Source organism: Lepidochelys kempii, chromosome 11 (genome assembly GCF_965140285.1).
Source record: "Lepidochelys kempii isolate rLepKem1 chromosome 11, rLepKem1.hap1, whole genome shotgun sequence".
NCBI lineage: Eukaryota > Metazoa > Chordata > Testudines > Cheloniidae > Lepidochelys > Lepidochelys kempii.
In genome coordinates, this window is record NC_136390.1 from 2,652,581 (window position 1) to 2,676,398 (window position 23,818).

The window sequence follows — 23,818 nt, forward strand, 5'->3', positions numbered from 1 at the left end:
GGAACATACAGTAAGAAGATATATACATACAGAGAAGGTGGAAGTTGCCATACAAACTGTAAGAGGCTAATTAATTAAGATGAGCTATTATCAGCAGGAGAAAAAAAACTTTTGTAGTGATAATCAAGGTGGCCCATTTAGACAGTTGACAAGAAGGTGTGAGGATACTTACCATGGGGAAATAGATTTAAAGGACTGGAAAACCTGCCTTAGAGTGAGAGACTCCAAGGGACCAATCTGTGTAGCTGAACAAAGGGAAGGTTAAGCGGTGCCTTGATCACAGTCTAAAAGTACCTATAGGGGGAACAAATACTTGACAGTGGGCTCTCCCATTGAGCAGAGGAAGGTCTAACACTGGTTCTTAACCTGGGGTGCACGCACTCCCTGCGGGTGTGAGATGCCCTTTCTGGGGGTGCGAGACAGGCCAGATTTTTTTAGAAGGTAAATCATCGAAAACACAAATTAAGTAAAAAGAACAGGAGGACTTGTGGCACCTTAGAGACTAACCAATTTATTTGAGCATGAGCTTTCGTGAGCTACAGCTCACTTCATCGGATGCAGCTCACGAAAGCTCATGCTCAAATCAATTGGTTAGTCTCTAAGGTGCTACAAGTCCTCCTGTTCTTTTTGCGAATACAGACTAACACGGCTGTTACTCTGAAACAAATTAAGTACAGGCACGTAAGTACAACTATTTTGGTTCATCAGACCTATGTCTTTATTAACATGATACATGATTCCTGAAATATACAAACAAAAAATATATCTAGGTTTAAAGAACTGACCTACTCCCAACGATTTTTGTTAAGGGGGGCAAGAACATATTTTGAGAACCAAAGGGGTGCAGGCTGCAGTAAAGGTTAAGAACCACTGGCTAACATGATCCAATGGCTGGAAGTTGAAGCTAGACAAATTCAGACTGAAAATAAGGTGTAAATTTTTAACAGTGAGCATAATTAACCATCGGAACAATTCACTAAGGGGCATGGCAGATTCTCCATCACTGGCAGTTTTAAAATCAAGATGGGATGTTTTTTCAAACATGTCCTAGTTCTGAAGGAATGATCTGGGGACAGGTCTCTGGCCTCTGCTATGCAGGAGATCAGATGAGAGGAACCCAACAGTTCCTGCTGGTCTGGAATCTCTGAATCTGTTGTGTGGGTCCCTCCTTACAATTCATGGGGAGCAGCTTCCCCCTTGTGACGCTTCCCTCTCCCTGCAGCCTCTTTAGCACCGGCTCTGCCAGGATGACTGAGGCCGCTCTCTGTCTCCCTGGTGTGTCCCACAGGCTGAAGCTGGTCCCAGTGCTTTATCCACAGGTCCCCATTCTTTATTCAAAGGCCAACAATCCTTTTTTATTTTTTCATGTCCTCCATGTAAGATTAAATTTGTAGTAATTTCACCAAAATGAACATGATTATTATAAAATTCAATCAAATTAGTAATTATTTGTTAATTAACTAGCTGAATAAAGAGCTGGAGTATGTGACAAAATATTTTTCAGGTTCCCCCCCCACCCCCGACACATCTCTGCCACCATTAGGCTGTTCTAAAGTAGCTGGGCCATGGCAAGGCAACACATTGGCTGCCTGGTGCTTTATCCCTGTCTATTGTAGGGTTACTAACAAAGAAAATGCCCAGTAGAAATGTGGGTATGAGACTCAGCGGAGTTTGGGCCAGAAATGAAAGCTTCAGTGTTGGGAGGGGCAGGTCCTTGTCTCTGGTTAATGGTGTCGTGGAGGCAGGGACGTGTCAGTCAGGAGCCCCTGGAAGTGCTTCGTCACACAGAGCCAGTCAAAGCCCAGGGCCTTATTGGAATTTTTTTAAAAGATTTTGGCCTTTGAATAAGGAATTGGGAACCACAAATAACTGGGCCTAAGAATATAAGAACGGCCAGACTGGGTCAGACCAATGGTCCATCTAGCCCCATATCCTGTCTTCCGACAGTGGCCAGTGCCAGGTGCCCCAGAGGGAGTGAACAGAACAGGGAATCATCAAGTGATCCATCCCTTGTCACCCATTCCCAGCTTCTGACAAACAGAGGCTCGGGACACCATCCCTGCCCATCCTGGCTAATAGCCATTGATGGATCTAGCCTCCAGGAACTTATCTAGTTATTTTTTGAAGCCTGTTATAGTCTTGGCCTTCACAACTGTGACGAAGTGGGACTGTTCTTAATGGTTCCTCTGAATAGTGGGGTGGTGCCTCAGTTTCCCCTAGGCAGTTCTTAAGTAGCTAGGGGGTGGGATAAGGGCGTATGATCATTGCAGAGCCCTAGAGGGCAGGTGTGTGCAGGGGTCTGGACACAGAGAATGGCCGACACCCTGTTTCCTGGCCACTGATGGCCTGGGCCCTTCCCCACTGCAAGGTGAGAGCTAAAGGTTGGAGAACAAAGGAATCCGGTGCCCTCCTGGCCCGGGAAAGGGGAAAGCCCAGAGGAGGAGGGGCTGGAGGGAGTTTCAGTTTGGGGCTGGCTGGAGACATGGAGTGAAGTGCAGATATGGTTGTTTGGCTCACTGGCCCCAAAATGGACCCAGCTGAGGGGTCCAGTTCTCTGCACCTACAAGCTCTGTGTTAGACCATGTTCCTGTCGTCTAATAAACCTCTTTTTTACTGGCTGGCTGAGAGTCCCGTCTGACTGCAAAGTTGGGATGCAGGACCCTCTGGCTTCCCCAGGAGCCCCGCCTGAGTGGACTCGCTGTGGGAAAGGCACGGAGGGGCAGAGGATGCTGAATGCTCCGAGGTCAGACCCAGGAAGGTGGAAGCTGTGTGAGCTGTGTGTCCTGCAGACAGGCTGCTTACAGAAAGGAGACTGCCCCAGAGTCCTGACTGGCTTCATGGGGAGCAGTTCCAGAGCATCGCCCAGGGACTCTGTGACAACAACATCCTCTGGCAAGGAGTTCCACAGGTTGACTGTGCGTTGTGTGAAGAAATACTTCCTTTTGTTTGTTTTAGACCTGCTGCCCATTAATGTCATTTGGTGACCCCTAGTTCTTGTGTTATGAGAAGGAGTGAATAACACTGCCTGATTTACTTTCTCTACCCCAGTCATGATTTTAGACCTATTTCATATCTCCCCTTAGTCGTCTCCATTCCAAGCTGAAAAGTCCCAGTCTTATTCATCTCTCCTCATACGGCAGTCGTTCTATACCCCTAATCATTTTTGTTGCCCTTTTTTTAACCTTTTCCAATTCCAATATCTCTTTTTTGAGATGGGGTGACCACACCTGCACGCAGTATTCAAGATGTGGGCGTACCATGGATTTATATAGAGGCAACATAATATTTTCGGTCTTATCTATCCCTTTAATGATTCCTAACGTTCGCTTTTTTGACGGCCGCTGCACATGGAGTGGATGTTTCCAGGGAACTATCCACAATGGCTCCAAGATCTCTCGAGTGGTAACAGCTCATTTAGACCCCATCATTTTATTGACATCAACTCCTGCTTCAGCATCAGCCCTGAGCAAAGTGAGGTCTCAGTTTTTGCGAATACACCCTGAGTCATCTCCTCCGATTCTGCCGACATCTGTGCTGGGAAGGAGTGGAGTACTCTGGGCCTGTGAAATAAATGCCACCAAACACAGTATAAAGGGAGGGAGAAATTTAACCTTCTGCATCTTAATCTCCCTTCTCACCCCCCCCCCCCCCAGCCCAGCTGTTCTCCCACGTTCCTCATTTTAGGACTGGCTGCTAGTTTATGGGTCAGGGAAGCCGAGGGGCACGGGGTATTCACCAAGGAACTGTGGACTGATCTGGGGGGCTGGGGGGTGCTACGCATAGTTGGCATAAGAATGACCATAGTGGGGCAGACTAATGGTCCATCCAACCTATCCTGTCTTCCAACAGTGGTCGGGGCCCAGTGCGAATGAACAGAACAGGCCACCATGGAGTGGTTAATGAACCGTGGAGGCACTTAGAGGGGAGACCTCAACCTGTATGCATGACACCTCGTCTTCCTCCTCCTGGGATCCTATGTGGTAGTGATGGGAAAAGCCTCTTAGATCGCTCAGTCTGCAGCTGAGCTAGATCCAGTATCTGTTGCCGCAGATCCAGGGGAGTGAGGGGAACAGCCTGCTGGGAGTCGTAGGCTCCAGGGTCTCCCTGCTCAGAATTCGAAGGGAGGGTGGCTGTGACCTGTTCTGTTGGGGGGGGGGGGGCAGCCCCGAGGTTCCTGGGGGCCCGGCAAGGTGGAAGGTTGCCCCCCTCCCCGTCATGGAGAGCCCAGGTCCCATCCCTGGGGAGCTGAACTGGAGCTCGTGGCAGGGAGGGTGCAATAGCAGGGTGCCGGGGAATGCAGTGGGATTGCTGAGCAAGCACAAGGGGGCTCCGAACCCGAGGGACAAGGGAGGGAATGGCCAGGTGGTCTCCTACGATCGAGTAGCCCCTGGCTACTGGGGTGAGAGCTGGGCTGTCCCTGGGGCTAGCCACCCGCTCTGCCAGACGTAGCACCCGGATAGCAGGGGCTGAGCCTTGCTGAGCTACCTCAGTCTGTGAGTATCTGGGCCTGCCTGGTTTTCTTCTGAACAGCAGGGGCAGTCAGAGCTTCGTGGGTGTCTACGGGACAGAACTCCCACACTAAAAGCACAGGAGGCCCCTGCCAGCTGAGCTGAAAGAGAATCTTCCTTATCTACCAGCAATAGGGGGCATATGACACACAATTGACCAGTTCTGATACCCACTAGCACAGAGTAGGGAACACACCACGCACATGTCACACCCATTAGTTTATGGAAAGCGATCCCAGTCACTAACAGAGGGCTGTGTCATGCACAAGCCAGGCCGGAGGTTGCAGGTGGGCTGGGAATCCGGCCAGATCCCCCCTGTGAACAGAAGAGGGGGGCTCCGTAAGCCATGGGAGCCCAGCGAAAACCAGGAGGCTGCAGAGGGGTGTTTTGTGCCTGTCTGACCTGGGTGACTCCCCTGAGGTGAGATGCCTGAGGGAGGGGGCAGCTGCTGCTGCTGGGGGCGGGGGTGGGGGGCCCGATCAACGGTGCACACCCTGCCCCACTGCACACCCCAGAGGGTCCCCAGCGAGGCACAGAGGGGGGCTGCCGGGGGAGCTGTGAATCCATCCCAGGGCTCTCTGCAGCGCCCCTCGCCGCAGCCTCAGCCCCTCTCCAGCTGCCCCCTGCCTTAGGCTCTGGGCCAGCCCCGCTCGCAGCCCCCAGGGGTGGGGCAGCCCATGCCCAGCCCCCCTGCCCTGCGAACCGCACCTCTCCCCACTACGGGGTCCCCTCCAAACCCCACCCCGCGAACACGAGTGGGGGGCCGCCTCCCCCACGGGACCTGACCCAGTCCTGGCTGTCCTGTCCCTTTAAGAGGCGGGGCGGGCCCGGTTGCTGCGGAGACCGTTGGATACATTGCAGGCGAGGGCCGCGTGTGGGGTGGGGGAGGTTTCCCAAGCCACGTGGGGTTCCCCCTGGCCAGGGATTTCGGGGTCACTCCGGGCTCTGCGTGCGGTCTTTGGGGGGGGCTCCTTGCGAGCCCTGAATGGAGGGTTAGGGGCGCTCCCCTGGGGTGGGGCTGGGGGAAGGGCCCGATCTGGGGCTTGCATGAAAAAGGGGGTCCCCTGGGGTCATGCGCATGGGGCGGGGGGGTGCTCCCTCGGGGGGCTGGGTGGTTGGGAGGAGGGTTCCATCTGGGGCTTGCATGGAGGGCTCAGGGGGTGGAGGCCTGGGTGGGGGTGTTCCCCCTCAGGGGTGTGCACAGAGGGTGGGGGGTGCTCCATTGGGGGGGCTGGATAGTTGTGGGGAGGGCTCTATCTGGGGCTTGCATGGAGGGCTCAGGGGATGGAGGCCTGGATGGGGGTCCCTCCCCGGTGCCGTGCGCAGAGGGGTAGGGGTGATTCCCCTGTGGCCATGCACAGGGGTCTCACTGGTTCTCCCGTGCAGGGCCTCCAGCCGTGGGGGTTTTGAGCTGACTCCTCTGACTTTGAAAGCGTCGCCTGGCTCTTCGCCAAGGGATGGGTGATGCCGACTCGCCAGCGCGGGTGCAGAGGGTCCTAGCAGCCAGCGAGGGGGCCTCTGAATTCCTCTCGCTCATCGGTGGGTGCTGCTCGGGTCGCCGTTATCCGGCAGGGTGAGGGGTTCGCTGCTCAGCCGCGGTCGCCCCCCGTGATGGAGGGGAGCCTGTGAACACGTTTCCAGCCGCTCACCTGGCCCCCTGTGGCCCCGTGCAGAGCCATGTATGCTGCTGGCTGGGTGCGGGAGGTAATATCGTTTGCTGGACCAGCTGCTCCTGGTGAAAGAGACGCGCTTTCGAGCACCACGCGCTCGTCCTCGGGGCTGGGTATGTGGACGTGTGACTTTGCCGGCAGAGCCGTGTCTGGCCGTGAACATCTGACGGCAGAACCTGCCTGCTCTCAGGCCCCGGCCTGTTTACTGGCACCCGTGTCAGTGATTCTGGGGTGGCGTGGGAGTCTGGCGCATGTGTGTGTGTGAGACCGTGTCGTTCTCTAGTGGCTGGGCCCAGGGGCTGGAGCAGCCTCTGATTTACAGCTAATGCAGCTACTCCATGGCACAAAGGATAGCGGCCTGTCTGTGGTGCGCACCGTCCCAGGCTGCACCAGGGTGTCACCGTCTGACAAGCAAAACTATCCCTGCGTTTCTTTTAAAGATCATTAGGTGACGCACTGAAGAGTCAGTCTCCTATCTGGCCTCCCATCCGTAAGGGGTCTTTATTGGGCTCCCCAGCCTGCCTTTACTCCCCCACCCCCACCCCGCCCCAGTCCCCGCTGCTCCTCTCGCTGTGCTCTGCAGAATAATAACAGTACTTTGTACTTACGTGGGAGGATCGCAGAGCCCTTCCCAGCAATAATTAACCCTCAACAGCCCTATGAGTGAGGGGTTTGGAAGGCAGGAGACTTGGATTCTGTTCCCAGCCCCACAGACTCACTGGCTGATCTTGGGCAAATCACACCCCCCTGCTGTGCCTCGGTTTCCCCCATCTGTGAAATGGGAGTAATGAGGCTTCTCCCTGGCACCCAGGGATTGTGAGGAGGGTTGGTCACAAAATGTTTTTTCCCCCTCCCTATGGAAAATATCTGTCAAGTTTTTGGTGAAAAATTGGAATCCGAGCTGCTGCTGCAGTGTCTCTTGGGTATTGTAGTTCCGATGCGTCCCGCTCCTATTCTCCTCTATTGTCTGGACTCTCTGGTCAAACTACATCTCCCATGATGCACCATGGTCTCCCCTCTCAGGGAGGGGGTGCATCAAGGAGAATAGGAGCGTGAGTCTCCCAAACTACAACTCCCAGGAGGCACCTCAGGAAAGGAACTATTTCAGTTTTCAGGAATTCAGTTTTTTGATAAAGAATCAAAAGGTGGAAGGCAGGCACTTTCCGTGAAAAGCTGAATTTTCAGTTTCCATGAAAAATTTTCAACTTGCCCTAGTTGTGAAACTCAGCTATTTCCAGTTTGCTGTGTAAACTCAGATGATTATTATTTTATTACTATTCTGTTAGGGGAATGCTGCCATCTAATTTTATGGTGGGGTAAACTGAGGCAGAGAGAGAGGTCAGGTGGCAAGACAGTGATAGAACTAAGAACAGATCCCAGGACTCCTAGTTCTCTCAGCCCCCTCTCTCGCCTCAACATCACACTCCCCGGCAAGAGTCAGAAACAGAACCCAGGAGTCGTGACTCCCGACCCCTCCTCCAGTTGCCGCAGGTGCTGGAGTTGATCACATTGTCAGCATCCCACGGTGTATTCTTCTGGTTTCACTTCTGCCTGAGATGCTGCTGTGGCTGATACCCCATCTCTTGAGGTTGCTGTGGTTTTGATTACAATGGCGCATTTGTTGTGGCTTTCGCTAAATGCCAACTTCCCTCCGGTTGCAGCGAGGGATGCCCACTCGCACCTGTGTGTTTTGTAGATGTCAAAGATAGGGGAAGGCTGGGTTGGGACCATCCCCAGGGGTCAAGGCAGGGTTGTCCTTCACAGAAATCTGTGTTAGCAAATGTTTCTTGCTAGCCTACCTGTCCCTTTGCTCTGCCCCATCCCAATCGATTTACAATCACCGTGAAGATAATAAGGTGATAAGTAATAGCATGGATTTGTCAAGAACAAATCGCATCAAACCAACCTGATAGCTTTCATTGACAAGGTAACAAGCCTTGTGGATGGGGGGGGAAGCGGTACACATGGTATATCTCGACTTTAGTAAGGCTGACCTTCTCATAAACAAACTAGGGAAATACAACCTAGATGGAGCTACTTTAAGGTAGGTGCATAACTGGTTGGAAAACTGTTCCCAGAGAGTAGTTATCAGTGGTTCACAGTCAAGCTGGAAGGGCATAACGAGTGGGGTCCTGCAGGGATCAGTTCTGGGTCCAATTCTGTTCAACATCTTCATAAATGATTTAGCTAATGGCACAGAGAGTACACTTGGATAGTTTGCGGACCATACCAAGCAGGGAGGGGTTGCAAGTGCTTTGGAGGGTAGGATTAAAATTCAAAATGATCTGGACAAACTGGAGAAATGGTCTGAAGTCAATAGGATGATATTCAATAAGGAAAAATGCAAAGTCCTCCACTCAGGAAGGGACAAGGAGTTGCACGCATACAAAATGGGAAATGACTGCCTAGGGGATCTGGGCGTCCTGGTGGATCACAAGCTAAACATGAGTCAACAGTGTCAAACTGCTGCAAAAAAGGCAAACATCCTTCTGGGCTGTATTAGCAGGAGTGTTGTAAGCAAGACACGAGCACTAATTCTTCCGCTCTCCTCCACGCTGAGACCTCACTTTGCTGGAGCCTTGTGTCCAGTTCTGGGCGCCACATTCAGGAAAGATGTGGACAAACTGGAGAAAGTCCAGAGAAGAAGAAGGACAAAATGATTAAAGATCTAGAACAGTGGGCTCCAAACTGGGGTGCACGAGATGATCCCGGGGGGTGCGTGGCAGCAGGAGCACCGACGGACGGCACTCCGCCGTTTTTCTCCCTTCGGCGGCAGCTCTGCACGTCCACGGCTGGGGTTCCCCTCCGGCGGCCCGCCTGCGGTAAGTCTCCGTTCTTCACCCCGAGGATGCGTGAGCCAAAAAGTTTGGAGACCACGGGTCTAGAAAACATGAGCTATGAAGGAAGATTGAAAACATTGGGTTTGTTTAGTCTGGAGAAGAGAAGACTGAGAGGGGACAGAAGAGTTTTCAAGTACATAAAAGGTTGTTAGAATGAGAGAGAAAACTTGTTCTCCTTAACCTCTGAGGACAGGACAAGAAGCAATGGGCTTAAATTGCAGCCAGGGAGGTTTCGGTTGAAGGAAAAACTTCCCAACTGTCAGGGGAGTGCAGCACTGGACCAAATTGCCCAGGGAGGTTGTGGAATCTCTGTCGTTGGAGGATTTTAAGAACAGGTTAGACACACACCTGTCAGGGATAGTCCTGCCATGAGTGCCGTGGACTGGACTAGACCTCTTGAGGTCCCGTCCAGTCCAGTCCTACATTTCTATGATTCTGTGATCATTCTGACTGCGGTACTGCCTTCTCCTTGGAGTATGTCAGAGAATCCATCTCACCCCTTGGCATTTACATCCTTGAGATATTTGCCATCCCTTCCCCACAACCCCTTGACCAAGTGAGACACAGCTTGTTAAATCTCTCCCCCTGGCTTGATCCCTCCAGCCCGCTGATCAGCCCCTCTCACTCTTTTCTGAACTCCCTTTCATGTGTTTACTGAGGAACCCACAACAAACACACTGTTGTCAATGTGGGTGCACGGGAAAGACTTCCGTCTCCATGGCGTGCTTAGGAGATGGGTGGTCTTGTGACTAACAGACAGGACTGAGAATCAGGACTCCTGGGTTCTCTTCCTGGCTCTTGCGAGGAGCAGGGTCTAGTGGTCAGAGCAGGCACTGGGATTCAGACCCTCTGCTCTACCGCAGCCTTCCTGTGTGACTTTAGGGCAAGTCCCTGCCTCCTGCTGTGCCTCAGTTTCCCCATGTGTTACATAGCACCGTAACACCGACCCTGCCTTGTGGGTCTCTGAGGCTTTACTAATGGATGTTTGAGACCCTTGGTCAGGCAGAAGGAGGGAGGAGTAGGGTTGACTTTTTGGCGGGGGGGGGCATCTAGCCATACTGGGGGCTTTGGGAGGAATGGATGGAGCCCCTGGAGGTCTGGGTGTGGCAGTGACCTGGGCTGTCGTCGTGTCCTGTCTCCCAGGCGCGGAGGAGTTGAGCCCCTGTCTCTTCGCGGAGTCGCTGGTCATGGTCTCGGAGAGCAGCCAGCCGCTTGGGCAGTTCTCAGTTTCGGTGCAGCCGGCCTGCTACGAGGAGCAGGGCGGGCAGGAACAGGACTGCTTTCTGGTCCGCGCCGCCAGCCAGAGCACCGTCAACGAAGTGCCTTGCGGCTCCTCCATCACGGGTAGGCCTAGGAGGCGCCGCTGAGCCAGTGTCTGCAAGGGGGAGCGGGCTGGGGCAGGGAGACACCCGCTTATGAGATGCCAGATGGGCCCCGATTTCTCTCCCTTCCTCCCCAGCCCCTCTTGCTCTGGTGAGTCCCCCATCCCAATCCTCTCAGCCCCACGTGCCGAGACGAGATGCAAGTGCTGCCCAGCCTTGGCCCATTGGTGCCTGCGATCTGGCTCCGGCAAGAGGCAGGAGTGGCCGTAAGCGCCCGCGGGGGGCAGGCCTGACCCTCGCCAGCTGGCCCACACCTCCTTCCAGCGCTGCGGCCTGGGGCCCTGCACCCGCAGCCGGTGCCCCGCAGATCACCAGGCGACGGGCGTCGCTCACGAGCGAGATGAGGTCTTGCACCTGCCAGCACTCCCAGCCCCTGCCCGCCTGTGGCCAGGGGAATGGGGGACCCCGCCCTTGCCCCCTCCAGCATGGCGCATGCAACCATTAGGACATCCCAGGAAACTCCCTCCATTGGCCGCCAAGAAGGAACAAGGATTTTCCCACTGTCCCCAGAAGTGAAAATGGGCCGGTCCGTGGCATGGAGATCCGGACACGCGGTTCTGGGCCTGAATGTAATTGGCTCCCACCAGTGCTGCTGAAGGTGCCGAGAGGCAACGGCGCAAACAGGTCCACCGCCAGCTGGAGCACGTGGACAAATAGTCCCACCCTGGTGGTCCTGTTGTTCTAGCAGGGACAGCTCTCCGCTGGGATCCGCCCTGGGGCACCCATGGGCAGGGGCTGGGCAGTGGCAGGCAGACAGGGTGCCGGGACTCCCTGAAATACTGGGCAAGCCCTGGGCTCCCGGTACATTTCCAAGGCGCCTGCAGTCAAGGCCAGAGGGACCAGGCCAGGCCAGCAGGAGGGATGGCGGGGAACTCTGGCCATGATCTGGGCTGAGCGTAGTTTTTGTTTCCTCTCCATCAGCTTATATATCAAAGCGGCTGGAAACCCTGGAGCAGCATCAGCATGAATACGTGAAGGTAACTGCCTGGTCGCCGTCAGAGGGCAAGATAAACCCGCTGTTATCTGGCTCCTTCGCAGCCTTGCCTTCCCTGAGGTAGATCTCCGGAGAGGTCCCTGGCCCCCTCAGCTGTCCTCTCTGGGCTGGAAGCACTGTCTTGGGACTTACCCAGCGAGTCGGGGTTCAGCTGGAATTAGAACCTGGATCCTGCCTGCTCCTCGCCCCGGTGCTCCAACCACCGGCGGGGGGTGTTTCTCTCTCCCACTTCTTTATGGGGTAGGTGGCTCCGTGCCCCTCCAGGAGTCACTGGGCCCTGCGGCAAGCGTCCTGACTCAGGGCAGAATCGCAGCGTTCACAGTGGTTCCTGCGCTGCGGATGATTGGCAGGAGAGACAGCTGGGCCGCTGCTGTTCTGGGTCAGATCGCCGGTCCATCCTGCCCCCAGACACCCTGGATTTGGCCATCGCCCCAGCTTCTCTGCCAGCACCCCTCCTGGATCAAACCATTGGTCTCCATGGCCTGGCACCATGCCTTGGGCAATGGCCAATACCTGTGTCTTCAGAAGGTGGAACCTGCCATGATGCACCGGGCCAGTCATACAGTGCTGCCCATGGAAACATCCTTCCTGATCCCTGCAGCACTGAAGCATGAGGGTTGGTTCCCTTCTCGCTGGGTGTCTGAGTGGGGAACAAGTAGGTGAGCCACTCTGGATCCAGGCTTTATTGAAACAATGAGATGAGACCCCAGGAGGCCGGAGTGTCCCCAGGGGGGATATGCCCCCAACACCCCTGGCCATAGCAGCCTACACCCTGCCAGGTCCTGCACCCCTGCCCTGCATGCCTCGCTTTGCTGTATTTGCTCCCTCTTGCAGTTCAGAGCCCACCCCCTGGACAGAAAGACCCACGTAGTGAAGCGCGGAGGCAGGCTGGTCGTCACGAAAATCATTGAGGAAGGAGAGGTGAGGGGGGGGATTGTGTCTGCAGGGATTTGAAAGCCTGGCTGGCCCCCTGCAGCGCGCTGGGGTGGGGAGCTCCTTATAGGGCTTCCCTCCCCATCCCACACACCCGTTTGTCCTGAAAAATGCTCTCAGCCCTGCTAAGCCTGATCCACGGGCTGCGGCTGTCCCGTGGCCAAACAGCAGGGGGCGCCGTCGCCTGCGCCCGTCTCTGGCTCCCACTGCTGGTGCTGGCGGAGATGGGGGGCAGAGGTGGGGGGCAGGTCGGCTGCACTAACAGGGCAGCCTCAGGGTCTTGCGGGGGGTGCTCTGAGTCAGCAGTCGGGGGCGGGTTCATGGCCCCCAGCCTCGGAGTGTGGGTGGCAAGTCTCACTAGGGGCGCAGGTTTCTGTGGGGAGAAATAGGGGGCAAACCCCAAAGCACAGGGCCCCGATCATCCTAGCGCTCCCTGCCTGGGGTTCCTTAGCAGGAGGGGGCCCCACCTCCCAGCAGCAGCTCAGCGTGTGTCACGAGCAGGGCCAGCCTGGGGTCTCGGGAGCTGAGCCACCCCCCGCCCCCAGGGCCCCGTGGTTGCTAGTGAATTTCTTCCTCCCTCTTGTTCTGGGGGTGCAGGCCGGTTGCAGAGCCAGCCTGGGATGCTGGGTCCTGGGGATCCCACGTGCCAGGCTGGGTCCCCATCAGTCCCCTTCCCCCCCATCTCTCTGCAGCATGAGGCCCAGACCCAGAGCTTCTCCTACAATTGCGCCTCCCTGCATGGCCTCGTCTTGGAAGCTGCCAACTTGCTGGTGCTGCGGGTGCTGGCCAAGCGCAGGGCCGTGCCCCAGGATACCTTCCTGGCCTTCGACACCGAGGCCCACGTCTGCACCTCCGCCTACGTGAGTGCTGCTGAAGCTGCCCTCCGCCCGGGCACGGCTGCACCCGAAAGTGTCTGCCCCAGGCGGGCGGTCGCCCCACCCTGAGGGCAGGGACTAGGGGATCCTGTACCCTGATGGGGAAGGGGCTCCTAGACAGTGGGGTGCAGGGTGGATGGGAGGGTTTAGGGAGATCCACTGGGGAGGGGGCCTGGGTGTGGGAGGAGAATTGGGGGTCGTGGTGGGTAATCAGCAGAAGACAAGCTCCCAGTATGACCCTGTGGCCTAAAGGGCTAACGCGATCCTGGGCCGTAGAAACGGGAGTCCTGAGGAGCAGAGACGTTCTCTCACCTCTGGACTGGGCTCTGGTGCGGCCGCTGCTGGAATCCTGTGTCCAGCTCTGGTGGGCACCGTTCAGGCAGGCTGGGGATAAACTGGAGAGGGGGCAGAGAAGACCCACAAGAAGGATGAAAGGGTTAGAGAACCTGCCTTGTGGTGACGGACTGAAGGAGCCCCAGCCGTTTAGCTTAAGGAAGAGAAGGTTAAGGGGTGACATGAGCGCAGTCTGTAAGTATGTACGTGGGGAACCCGTATTTTATAATGGGCACTTCGGGCTGGCAGAGCCAGGTCAAGACGATCCAATGGCAGGAAGTTGACGCCAGATACGTTCAGACTGGCAATGAGGCCTCCGTTTGTAGCGGTGAGAGGAATTCACACTGGAGCAATTTCCCAGCCATCGTGGTGGATAATCCGTCACTGACAATTTCTGAATCAAGAGGGGCCTGCCCAGGAATAAAGATTTGGCCGCTTTTGGAGGGGCACTTTCTGCGTCCCCTGCAGCCAGAGGAGCTGGTCTTGGAATCTATGAATCTGTGACCTCCCTCCATGCCCTCCCCCATATCTCCTGGCCTGTAGCAGCTGAGGGGTGGGGCGGCTGGGGGGGCCACTATCCAGCCTGAAGGCTAAAAGGCCTTGTCCTGCTCCCTGCTTCTCTCACCCATCTCTCCCTCTGCAGACTGCCATGGGCTTCCAGAAGCAGCTGGTGGGCATGACAGAGGTGGAGGTGTTTGGGATTGAGAGGGCCGTGTACCCGGACGAGGGCATCCCCATGACCTGGCAGTTCTACTTCCTCTCCGACGGGTAGGAGAACCCAGCGGCCCGTCACCCGCCCGAGCCCTGCTCGGCTCTCGCGCTCCCGGGGCCGCTCCTTAGCTCTCGCTCTGTGCGGGCAGTACCTGGCCCGCCCGCCTCTGCCCTCCCTGGGGCCTGGGAACAGCCTGCCTGTGTCCCTCGAATGCTGGGCCACCCTGGCACCTCCTTCCCAGGGGCTCAGCGGGGGGAGCCTTGCTCCAGGGGTTTCCAGAGGTTGGGATTGCTTCCTGCCACTTATCTCCCAGGGCAACGGGGTCAGATTTAGTCTATGGGGGCGGGTGGGGGGCTCCAGATCCTGTCCTCCAGCTCCTGAGCCAGTCACCCGCTTTGTTTCTAAAAGGACATTGGTTATTAAACATCCCTGGATCCACACTAGGGGCAGTGCAGTTCCCTGGGCCTCTCGCCCCACTCCCGCTGCCAGCTCCCCTGCAGCCTTTCCGGGCCTGTGCAGATGACAGCGGGAATCAAAGCCGGGGCCTTGTCGCCCCACAGCAGGAGGGGAAGCTCCGTTCGCTATGGGGCTGCCAGCTGCCATCGGCCGTGGGAGCCTGCCCAGTAGAGGGCAGCGCAAGCCCATCCCTCCCTTGCCTGCTCTGATGGCCCAGGAAGGGTCACGCCAGGAGAGCGCCCCTGCCCTGCTGCCGAGCTGGAGGGCACCCCGTGCTGTGCAAGGCATCCTGGCGCTTCCTCCCCGTCCGTCGGCACGGAGGGCTGACAGCGGCACAGCGGGGAGCCAGCCACACTCGGCCCCTTGGCCGGGGAGGCGACCCCCCGGCAGAGAAACGTCTGGCCGCACAACCCCGGCTGCCCCCGGAGCGGTGGTGCCCGCCCGCGTCCAGGCACGTACGAGGGAATAACGAATCCACGGCACCCGTCTCTGCGCCAGGCGCGGGGGCTCCCAGGTCCCCGCGGCGGGTGGGCCCCACAGCCAGGCCTGGGGAGGTGGAAGGTAACAGTGTAGGGCCAGGTCCTTCACCCGCTCCTCTCCATCACCCAGACATTTGGCCCGTCGTGTCCAGGTTGGGTCCCCGGCCACCATGCTGCTCCAGCAGCTGCCCGTTCTCATCGATGGAGGTAAGGAGCCTAGAGGGGGTCCGGAGGTGGGGGTAGCGTCGTGGGCTGGGGAAGGGGGTCCGATGGTACGAAGGGTACCCGGGTCTGTGCCGGAGCTCTCTGAAACGAGACTCCTGATCTGGTTCCAGGAGCGGCTAGTCCCTCCCCAGGCTGCGGACGCGCTGTCAGAGTGGGCGTGCGGGGGGTCACGGAGGGTTGGACACAGGCGTGTCCCCACGGTGTTGGGAATTGCAGACCGTCACCCTCTTCTGCCGCCGCTGACCCAGGCACCAGTGGAACGGCCTAGTGGCAGCACTAAGAGAGCTGGCCAGCATGCGTCCCCGCTGCCCTCTGTGGCGTTGAATTGGAACCACCCTGCTGTGTGTCAGAGGCCCCATACTGCTGACAGCTAATGGGGACTCCTTGAGCTCACGTCTTGGAGCAGGAGGCTCTGGGGCCCAGACCCTCAAAGGTAGATAGGCTGCTTACGCCCACTGATTTCAATGGAGATCTGGGCCTGAGCTCTCTTCCTGCTGCTACCGTGAGAGGGCGCGGGATGTGCGGAATAACGGTGAAGCTGGGGTGGCCCATGGGATTGGTACAACGGACAGAGCCGGGTTAGCCCCTCCGGGTGCTGCTGGGCACAAGAGACACGCTGGGCTCCCGCCCTAAACCCGTTTTCTGAATCCCGTGTCATGAGACCTGCTCGCTCTCCCCACTCTCCCAGATGAAGCGGAGCCCCGGCCTGTCTTCGAGAAGAAGTCCCTGGACTGGGAGGAAGACGTGCAGCTTTATTCCCAGTTCCTGGACAGGAAGGTGAGTTGGGGGAGCGCGGGGCTGTTCTGAGGTCGGACCAGCCGCCCCCAGGCTGCAGCTCCCGGCATGTGGGGGGAGGCCGAGGGGATGTCACTGGTCCAGCCTGCAATGGAGATGTTTGAACGGCGGGACCTGAGAGCGCTGCAGCATGGGAGAGGGAAGAGCGGGGGACAGTGGGGGGAAGCAGGGGTCAAAGCAGAACCAGGCTGGGTGAGGGTGCCGCGGAGGGTTTGCCCCAGCACCGGGAGCTTTGGAGAGGCGGCCGGAGGCTGGATTGCACGTCTCGTCTCCTGGCCCTACCGTCGGCTCACTGTGTGGGCGGCTGCCTGCCAGTTCTGGAGCCGGGCGCAGGACGCCAGGCCTGCCTGAGCGCCGGTCTGCCTGGAGATTGTGGCTTCCCTCCCCGCCCCCCGCGCGTTACCCCGAAGCCGCCGGCGCGAGGCTGATGGAGGCGGGGCCTCTTTCCCCTTGCAGGAGGAGCTGCAAGCCGGCCACGCCTCCTACGCCCGGCGCCACCCGGAGCTGCGCACCCTGCTGGCCGACTTCCTGCAGCTCCTGCTGCTGCGCAAGCCCGACGACGTCCTCGCCTTCGCCGCCGAGTTCTTCGCCCCGTTCACCACCCAGCGCCCGCCGGGCAGCGCCTTCCAGGCCTCTGACAAGCCCAGCCCCTTCCGCGGCCGCGTGTGAAGGGCCGGCTGCCTCTGGGCATTAAACCGGCGGGTAGCAGCTTCCAAGCATTGAGCTCTGTTCATTAAACCCGGGGCGGAAAAGGAGTCAGGGTGGGGCTGGGGGAGTCACTGCCAATGGGGCTGGGGGAGTCCTCCGGTCGATTACGTGGGGGGGCGTAACCCCCAGACCCTCTGGCCTTGGACCACGGTGTCACGAGGCTGGTTCTGGCGGGACCCAACGGAGAGTGCCAAGTCAGGACAAATTGCTTCAAGCAGGGCAGTCACAGCCCAGGGCTGGGGTTTCTGTGCCCACCAAGGCAAACCCAACCAGCCAGACAGAGAGGACTTTGCTTTTACCCCCCTGGCTAACCACAAGTCACACAAGCAATTCCCTTAGACACCCCAGTTTCCCAGTATCCCCACCAGTGCCACTGGTTATGGGGACAGATAGTTATGAAAACCGATACCCCAGTAAAAGAACAAAGGTTCCCTCGATCCCAAAGGTCCAAGCCCCAGACCCAGGTCAATGTACAAGTCAGATCTTACCCACAAATCATGCTGTTGCCAATCCTTTAGCATCTAAAATCTAAAGGCTTATTCATAAAAGGAAAAGATACAGACGGGAGCTAGAATTGGTGGAATGGAATCAATGACATCCAGTGATGGCCAAGTCCTTGGTTCAGGCTTGCAGCAGTGGTGGAATAAACGGCAGGTTCAAATCAAGTCTCTGGAGAACATCCCCAGCTGGGATGGGTCCTTCAGTCCTTGGTTCAAAGCTTCAGTGTAGCCAAGTCCCTCCAGAGGTCAGAAGCAGGACTGAAGACAAGATGGAGGATCTGCAGCAGCTTTGTATAGTCTCTTGCCGTGTGGTCTCTTTCTGTGTCCCAAGGACAAGCTCCCCATCCCATGGCCTGGAAACACCTCAGAGTCCTGTCCCTAGGCAGGTCCCTGCACACCTGGCTGAGTCCCCAGGCATGTCTACCTTCTCTCAGTGGGTCAGTTGTGTCACTGATGGTCCTTAATGGGCCACCCAGCAGGCTAGGCAGAGCTGACACCAGCTTGTCTGGGGTGTCCCCCAGAAGCAGAGCATAAGTTTGAAATACAGACAGTACAGAGCCAATATTCATAACTTCAACTACAAAAATGATACACACACACAGACAGCATCACCCTAACCAGCAAACCATAACCTCCTCTTAGACACCTCATTTGACCCCCTTTATACAAGATTTGGTGGCACTACAGAACCTTGGTTGCAACAATGATCTATACGGTCCCAGTTCAAGTCAGTAACGTGACACACGGTCTGCCACGTTCGGACTAAGGTGCTGTGATGGGGAGAACTTGCAACAGCGCTGCTACACCCCGGCCCTTGGCTAATGGGAGCCCGTTGGGCGTATCCACACCCAGCACTGCCTCTGGTCATTGAAGCACCGGTGCACGCGGGTAGCCATCCGCCAGGCCCCCAAAGCAGGGGTTGGTGGGTGCAGTGCTCCCCAGCGGGGCCGCGCCCCAGGCTGGTTACAGAGGTGAGCTGGATACATGAGGGGAGTTTGGTAACATGTAAAAGAACAGATGAAATTAAACGCCCGGTATTCATCCATTGGAACGAGACAGGCCCTGAGATCAGCAGGCTGGCCTGTCCCCTCGCCCCTGGCTTTATGACACATGGCCAGGCTGGGCGGGAAACCACAGGTCAGCAGTGCTGTGCAATTTTAGGCAGGGGCAGCTGGGTCCTTTCTCTTGGCTGGCCACCAGCCTGCAGGAGTCAGGTGGAGATGGAAGCCAGAGGTCTCTGACTCCAGCTGCGTGGGCGGGTTAGGAGCCTGGTGTTGACTCAGCCCAGAAAGATCAGGAAATTGACCTTTCCTCTTGTAATGCAGGGACGGCTGATGCCTTTGACAAGAGCTTGGGCTGCCCAAACTTCTGCCCCTGCAGGGTTTTGCAGGACACAGAATTGCAGGTGCAGAAGTCTACCCAGGCCTGGCCCCTTTTGGTCCTCAATCCCCCTCCCCCTTCCCAGGGTCTGAGACAGGATGAGGATAAGGGGGCTGCGGGCCTGTAAGTGTTCCCCCTTCCCCTACCCGCACTGTCACCACCACCTGAGGAAGGCCAAGAGCCCATCTCATAATACCCGTCCCTTCCAGCCCAGCTCTCAAGCCACTGGAACAAAGGTAAGTTGTATTCTCCCCATGGGATGGGGGGAAACTGAGGCACAGAGCGATTCTGACCTGTCCTGCGTCACCCTGCAAGTCTGTGGCAGAGGGTGCAATAGAAGCCAGGCATCCTGACTCCCAGCCCAGACCCTGAATCACATCCCTCCCCCACAGAGCTAGAAACAGACCCCTGGAGCTGAGAGTCCCGCCTCCTCTGCTCTAACCTCTAGACCGTGCTGCTGTTGCAATGCCAGTGGGGCTCTCATGGGCTGGAGCAGAGGACAGACCTCCTATCTGTGTACAGGGAGGACAGAGCAATGGGCTGGGTCCAGCCCACTGTCCCTGTTTGGCCTTGGCTTTCCATGCCTGGAGGGTGATTCACCAGTGCCGGACAGGAACCCAGCCAGCTCCCCCGGGGCGAGCAGCTCCTGGTTACTACAAAATGTTGCAATCACAGACTTCCCCACAGAGCTCACGCAGCTGGGGGGAGGCTGGGCTGGCGATTCCCAGCAGAAGACACCCCCCCTGCCCTGTACAAGCTTGCTCAGGGCGCCTTTACAACACCCCAGCAGGATTAACGCAGCCCTGGTGTCCCTGATCCCTGCAAACCCTGGGGCTGTGGGAGATGCTGCCGGGTGGGGTGCGTGGAGGGGCGCTGCACCAGAAGCAGCCGCTGGAGCTGGCGGCTGCAGGGGGACAAGCATGCTCAGGAGCAGCTCGGCCTCTCCACACTGGCACTGGGCAGCCAGCCTGGGGGGCGCCCCTTTGGAGGGGTGTAGCACTGCACTCAGCAGGAAGGTGCGTCCTCCCCCCCTCCCCACAGTTGTGACCCTGCATGGAGGCAGCCCCCCCACCCCCCCAGCAGATCCTGAATGATCCCTCCTGCAGGCTGTGTAGTGGAGGGGGGGGAGAAATTCAGCACATTTCTCCTCCCCCCACCTCCCGTTCCCCTCCCATCTCTGCAGCCCCCAAGCTCTCAAGCCGTTCAAGGCTGGGTGGGAGGGGGGTGTTTTTGGCTGAGACCTGGCGCCGGGATTCCCTGCCCCAGCCCCGGCACAGGGCGATGGGTGAGGTGAGTCAGTGTGTGTGTCATACCCTCCATAAGCCCCCACGTCCCGCGAGTCAGCCAGAGGCAGCAGGTCACCGGGGCTGAAATCCTGCCTTGTTCTGACGAGGGTGCAATCCAGGGAAGGGTGGGGGGGGGAGGGGGGCACAGAGCCAGTGATTAGCAGCTCAGAGTCCTGACAAGGGGGACACAGTTAGGCAGGAAACTGGCCCTCGCCCCCATGTCATGCTGCCTCTTTCACTGCTGGGGGCAGGAGCGGGGGAACAGATGGGGGGCCCAGGCGGCTAGATCCAGTGAGCAATAGCAAGAGCGGCTGTAAAGACCTGATCCGGAAGGGTGCCAAGTGCCCGCCGGTGTCGGCACGTCTCAGGGCCAGGGCCAGGCCCCGGGTGAGGCCCCATAGCCGCTGACGGACTCTGCAGCACCTTTCCTGACTGCTCACCCAGGCCAGGATACAGGGAGACACTTCGGCCTGGTCTGCACTACGAAGTTAGGGCGACGTAAGGCAGCCGACGTCACCCTCACCCTGTCAGTGTCTACACTGCAACGTCGCGCCTGCCAGCGTAAGTCACCCGCGACATCGACTTCAAAACTCCACCCCCGTGAGAGGCGCTGTGCTTAGGTCAATGTGGTTCGGGCGATGCGGTGTCGGTAGACACCGTGACTTACATCGCCTGTTGGTTGTCAGCCCAGTGTGGGGCTCACAGCTGGGGCGCCCCCACCCCCTGACAGCCTGAGCTGTCAGCCTGGTGCAGGGCTCACAGCTGATGACCCTGCCACGTGCCTCAGTTTCCCCACCTGTAGATCAGGGATAATCGCAATGCCCCACTTCAGTGGGTGGACACGCTCCTGGTGAGGACACGCCCTGCCAGCAGAAAGCAGAGTGTGCATGCGAACCCCTGCTTTAATGACAACATTGGCTGTACGTCGACTTAAGTTGACTCAGTTCAAGGCTTTACCGGTGAAGTGGGCAGTGCAGGCCGGGGAAGTAGAGCGCCTGAGGGCATCACAGGGTCGGGCTGAACCCAGCTGCTCCGGGAAAGGCTCCCCTTTCCAGTCATCACAGCTGCAGTCTGTCACCGCTCCAAGGCTCTGCACCGGCTGCTTGCACCTGCGGCTCAGCCCTCGGCGGCTCCTGCTCCTCAGCCTGTGTGGCGCGCTCCGAACGCCACCCCGGTCCCGGTGTCCTGCCGCTCCGCTCGCTGCAGCTTTCCCCCGTGCATCTGCTAGGCCTGAAACCCGCCGCCCCCAACCCAGTCCAGCCTCGGTCATGGCCTTGAAAGCCCTTCTTGAGCCTTGTGTCTTTCAGCACCTTCACATTTCTTGTGCTCGAGCAATCCTGACTGGCCAAACCCCCAACGCTGCCTCGCCCCCGTCACCGCCCGTCCCCACCCTGCCCTGCACCGGTGCAGCCCCTCCCTTCCGTCCTTTGGAGCTGGTCCTTGCCGGTTTGGGTTAGTCGGCAAAGCCTTGTGCACCCAGCCCAGGTGCCGTGTCTCGCGAAGCGTGCGAGTTCCGTCACCAGACACCCCGGTGGGCCCCACAAAGCAGGGGACCCCGCCGGGGCCAGAGCCTCCCCTTCCGTTCCACTGCAATAATTCTGCGTCTTCACGCCGCAAATAGAGTGACCGGCACCGCACCTCCCTTTGCATCAAAGGCAGTGACCGCAGAAAGGCCCCGAGGCAGCTCTGAGAATAGGAGCTGGAGTGAGGGACTTGGCAAAAATTGCGATCGAGTCGGTACAAGCCTATGGTCCAACATGCAGGGGCAGGCTGTGGTCCCGAGCACTTACCCCAAATGTGGGGAGATCTTTAATACTGCAATCAACGGGGAAGTGAGCAGGGTCAGGTGGGAAATTTGACGCCGGGCCAGACCTTTGCCCTCCTGGACGGGGCTGCCCAGGGGTATCCCTGTGCAGGACTGGGGCCTCGTCCGTGCTGTTGGATCGAAGCGCTTGCCCTGATGTGTCTATGTCGTGCTTGTATTTCAGAATGAAAAAATGAGCAGAAGCCCTGCTCCCTGCCTGCTGTCACAGATGACACTGAGAGGCCCCTTGTGCTTTGTTTGTTTGTCAGCAGCATCTACAATCGCCCACCATGGGGCAGCACCCCACTGGGCTGGGCGTTTTCAGGGCAGAAATCTTTCTCCGTAAACTCAGGCCTGGTCTATGGTTCAAATGTAAAAGCAGCAAAGACGCTTCTAGACTAACAGACGTAGTGGAGCATGAGCTTTCGCGGGTGACTACACACGTCGCTGGATGCATGGAGTGGAAATTCCCAGAGGCAGGTATAAATATGCAGGAAAGAATCAGGCTCGGGATAACGAAGTTAGTGCGATATTGCCACTCCTAATATCTGATCTGTGTCCATTTATCCTCTTAGGTAGGGACTGTCCAGTTTGGCCGATGTACATGGCAGAGGGGCGTTGCTGGCACATGATGGCGTAGATCACATTGGTGGACGTGCAGGTGAATGAGCCGGTGACGGTGTGGCTGATCTGGTTAGGTCCTGGGATGGTGTCGCAGGTGTAGATATGTGGGCAGAGTTGGCATCGAGGTTTGTTGCATGGATTGGTTCCTGGGTTAGAGTTACTATGGTGCAGTGTGTTGTTGCTGGTGAGAATATGCTTCAGGTTGGCGGGTTGTCGTAGGCGAGGACTGGCCTGCCTCCCAAGGCCTGTGAAAGTGAGGGATCATTGTCCAGGATAGGTTGTAGATCACTGATGATGATGCGTTGGAGAGGTTTTAGCTGAGGTCTGTACGTGAGGGCCAGTGGAGTTCTGTTGGTTTCTTTCTTGGGCTTGTCTCACAGCAGGAGGCTTCTGGGTACACGTCTGGCTCTGTTGATCTGTTTCCTGTTCAAATGTAGGTTGACATAAACACAAGACCCAGGGGTGTTCAAAATCCACCCCCATTGCATGACGCAGCTCTGCTGACCTAACCCCAGGCATGCAGACAGCTGGGTCGATGGCAGAATGCGCCTGTCAACCTCACTGCTGTCGCTCAGGGAGGTGCAGGCTGTGTCTACACTATGGGGTTATGCCGGCCTAGCCACGGCACTGTAGCTGTGCCATTGTAGTGTAGACGTGGCCTCATTTCAAAGCAGAAATCTTGATGTTTCTGAAGCGCCTGCAGCTTCCGCTGAAGGAGAGAATTTGTGGTGTGGAGTTCATAAGCTCACATTCAAGCAGTTTGCGAACTGGTCAAGTCTAAAAGCCCTGGGGGTTTCTTCCCCTTTTATATATTTATTTTGTGTGTATGTGGGGGAGGGCGAAAGTAAGCTACAAACATGTTCATGTAACATTACTGTTATGCATTAAACCAGACATAAATCAGGACATTAAAGACACATAAAGGACACATAACCTTAACTCTGCCCCCAGTCACATCTGCTTTACAATACTGTACAGTCCTTGCTAAGGAAATCACACGCTATTTCTCAGATAATATAATTCTTTTTTTCCCCTTATAACTCTAGGGCAGAAACCTGTGATCGTGTGATTAAGGACTATTTGGTGATGTGTATGCACAAGGGGAGCAGAGTTCAGGTGATGTCTTCAACCTTTGCTGTCTCATCTCGTGATTTTTGGCACATTTAGAGCTGTAATTGAAACAGATGAAAATGGTCGTGTGTGTGTTTCTGTCTCCCTGCTGCCCCGGATGAGCCCTGTTCAGTGTGTGTCTTTTTCATAATGGAAATTGGTAAGTAGCATACGAACATATTCCTGTATGATCTGGAAAAGGGG

At 57.1% G+C, this 23,818-nt stretch overlaps 1 protein-coding gene across 1 annotated transcript; it reads left to right on the forward strand.

Annotated features, from left to right (window-relative positions):
* The first annotated feature begins 6,254 nt into the window (after positions 1-6,254).
* CATIP (ciliogenesis associated TTC17 interacting protein) lies at positions 6,255-16,918 on the forward strand. Its single transcript, XM_073304942.2, is given in 10 exon segments — positions 6,255-8,929; positions 8,932-9,000; positions 10,162-10,362; positions 11,322-11,377; positions 12,229-12,315; positions 13,020-13,187; positions 14,179-14,303; positions 15,313-15,389; positions 16,096-16,184; positions 16,659-16,918. Coding segments are annotated over 10 exon segments (1,134 nt in total). The 5' UTR covers positions 6,255-8,880; the 3' UTR covers positions 16,872-16,918.
* Positions 16,919-23,818: the final 6,900 nt, after the last annotated feature.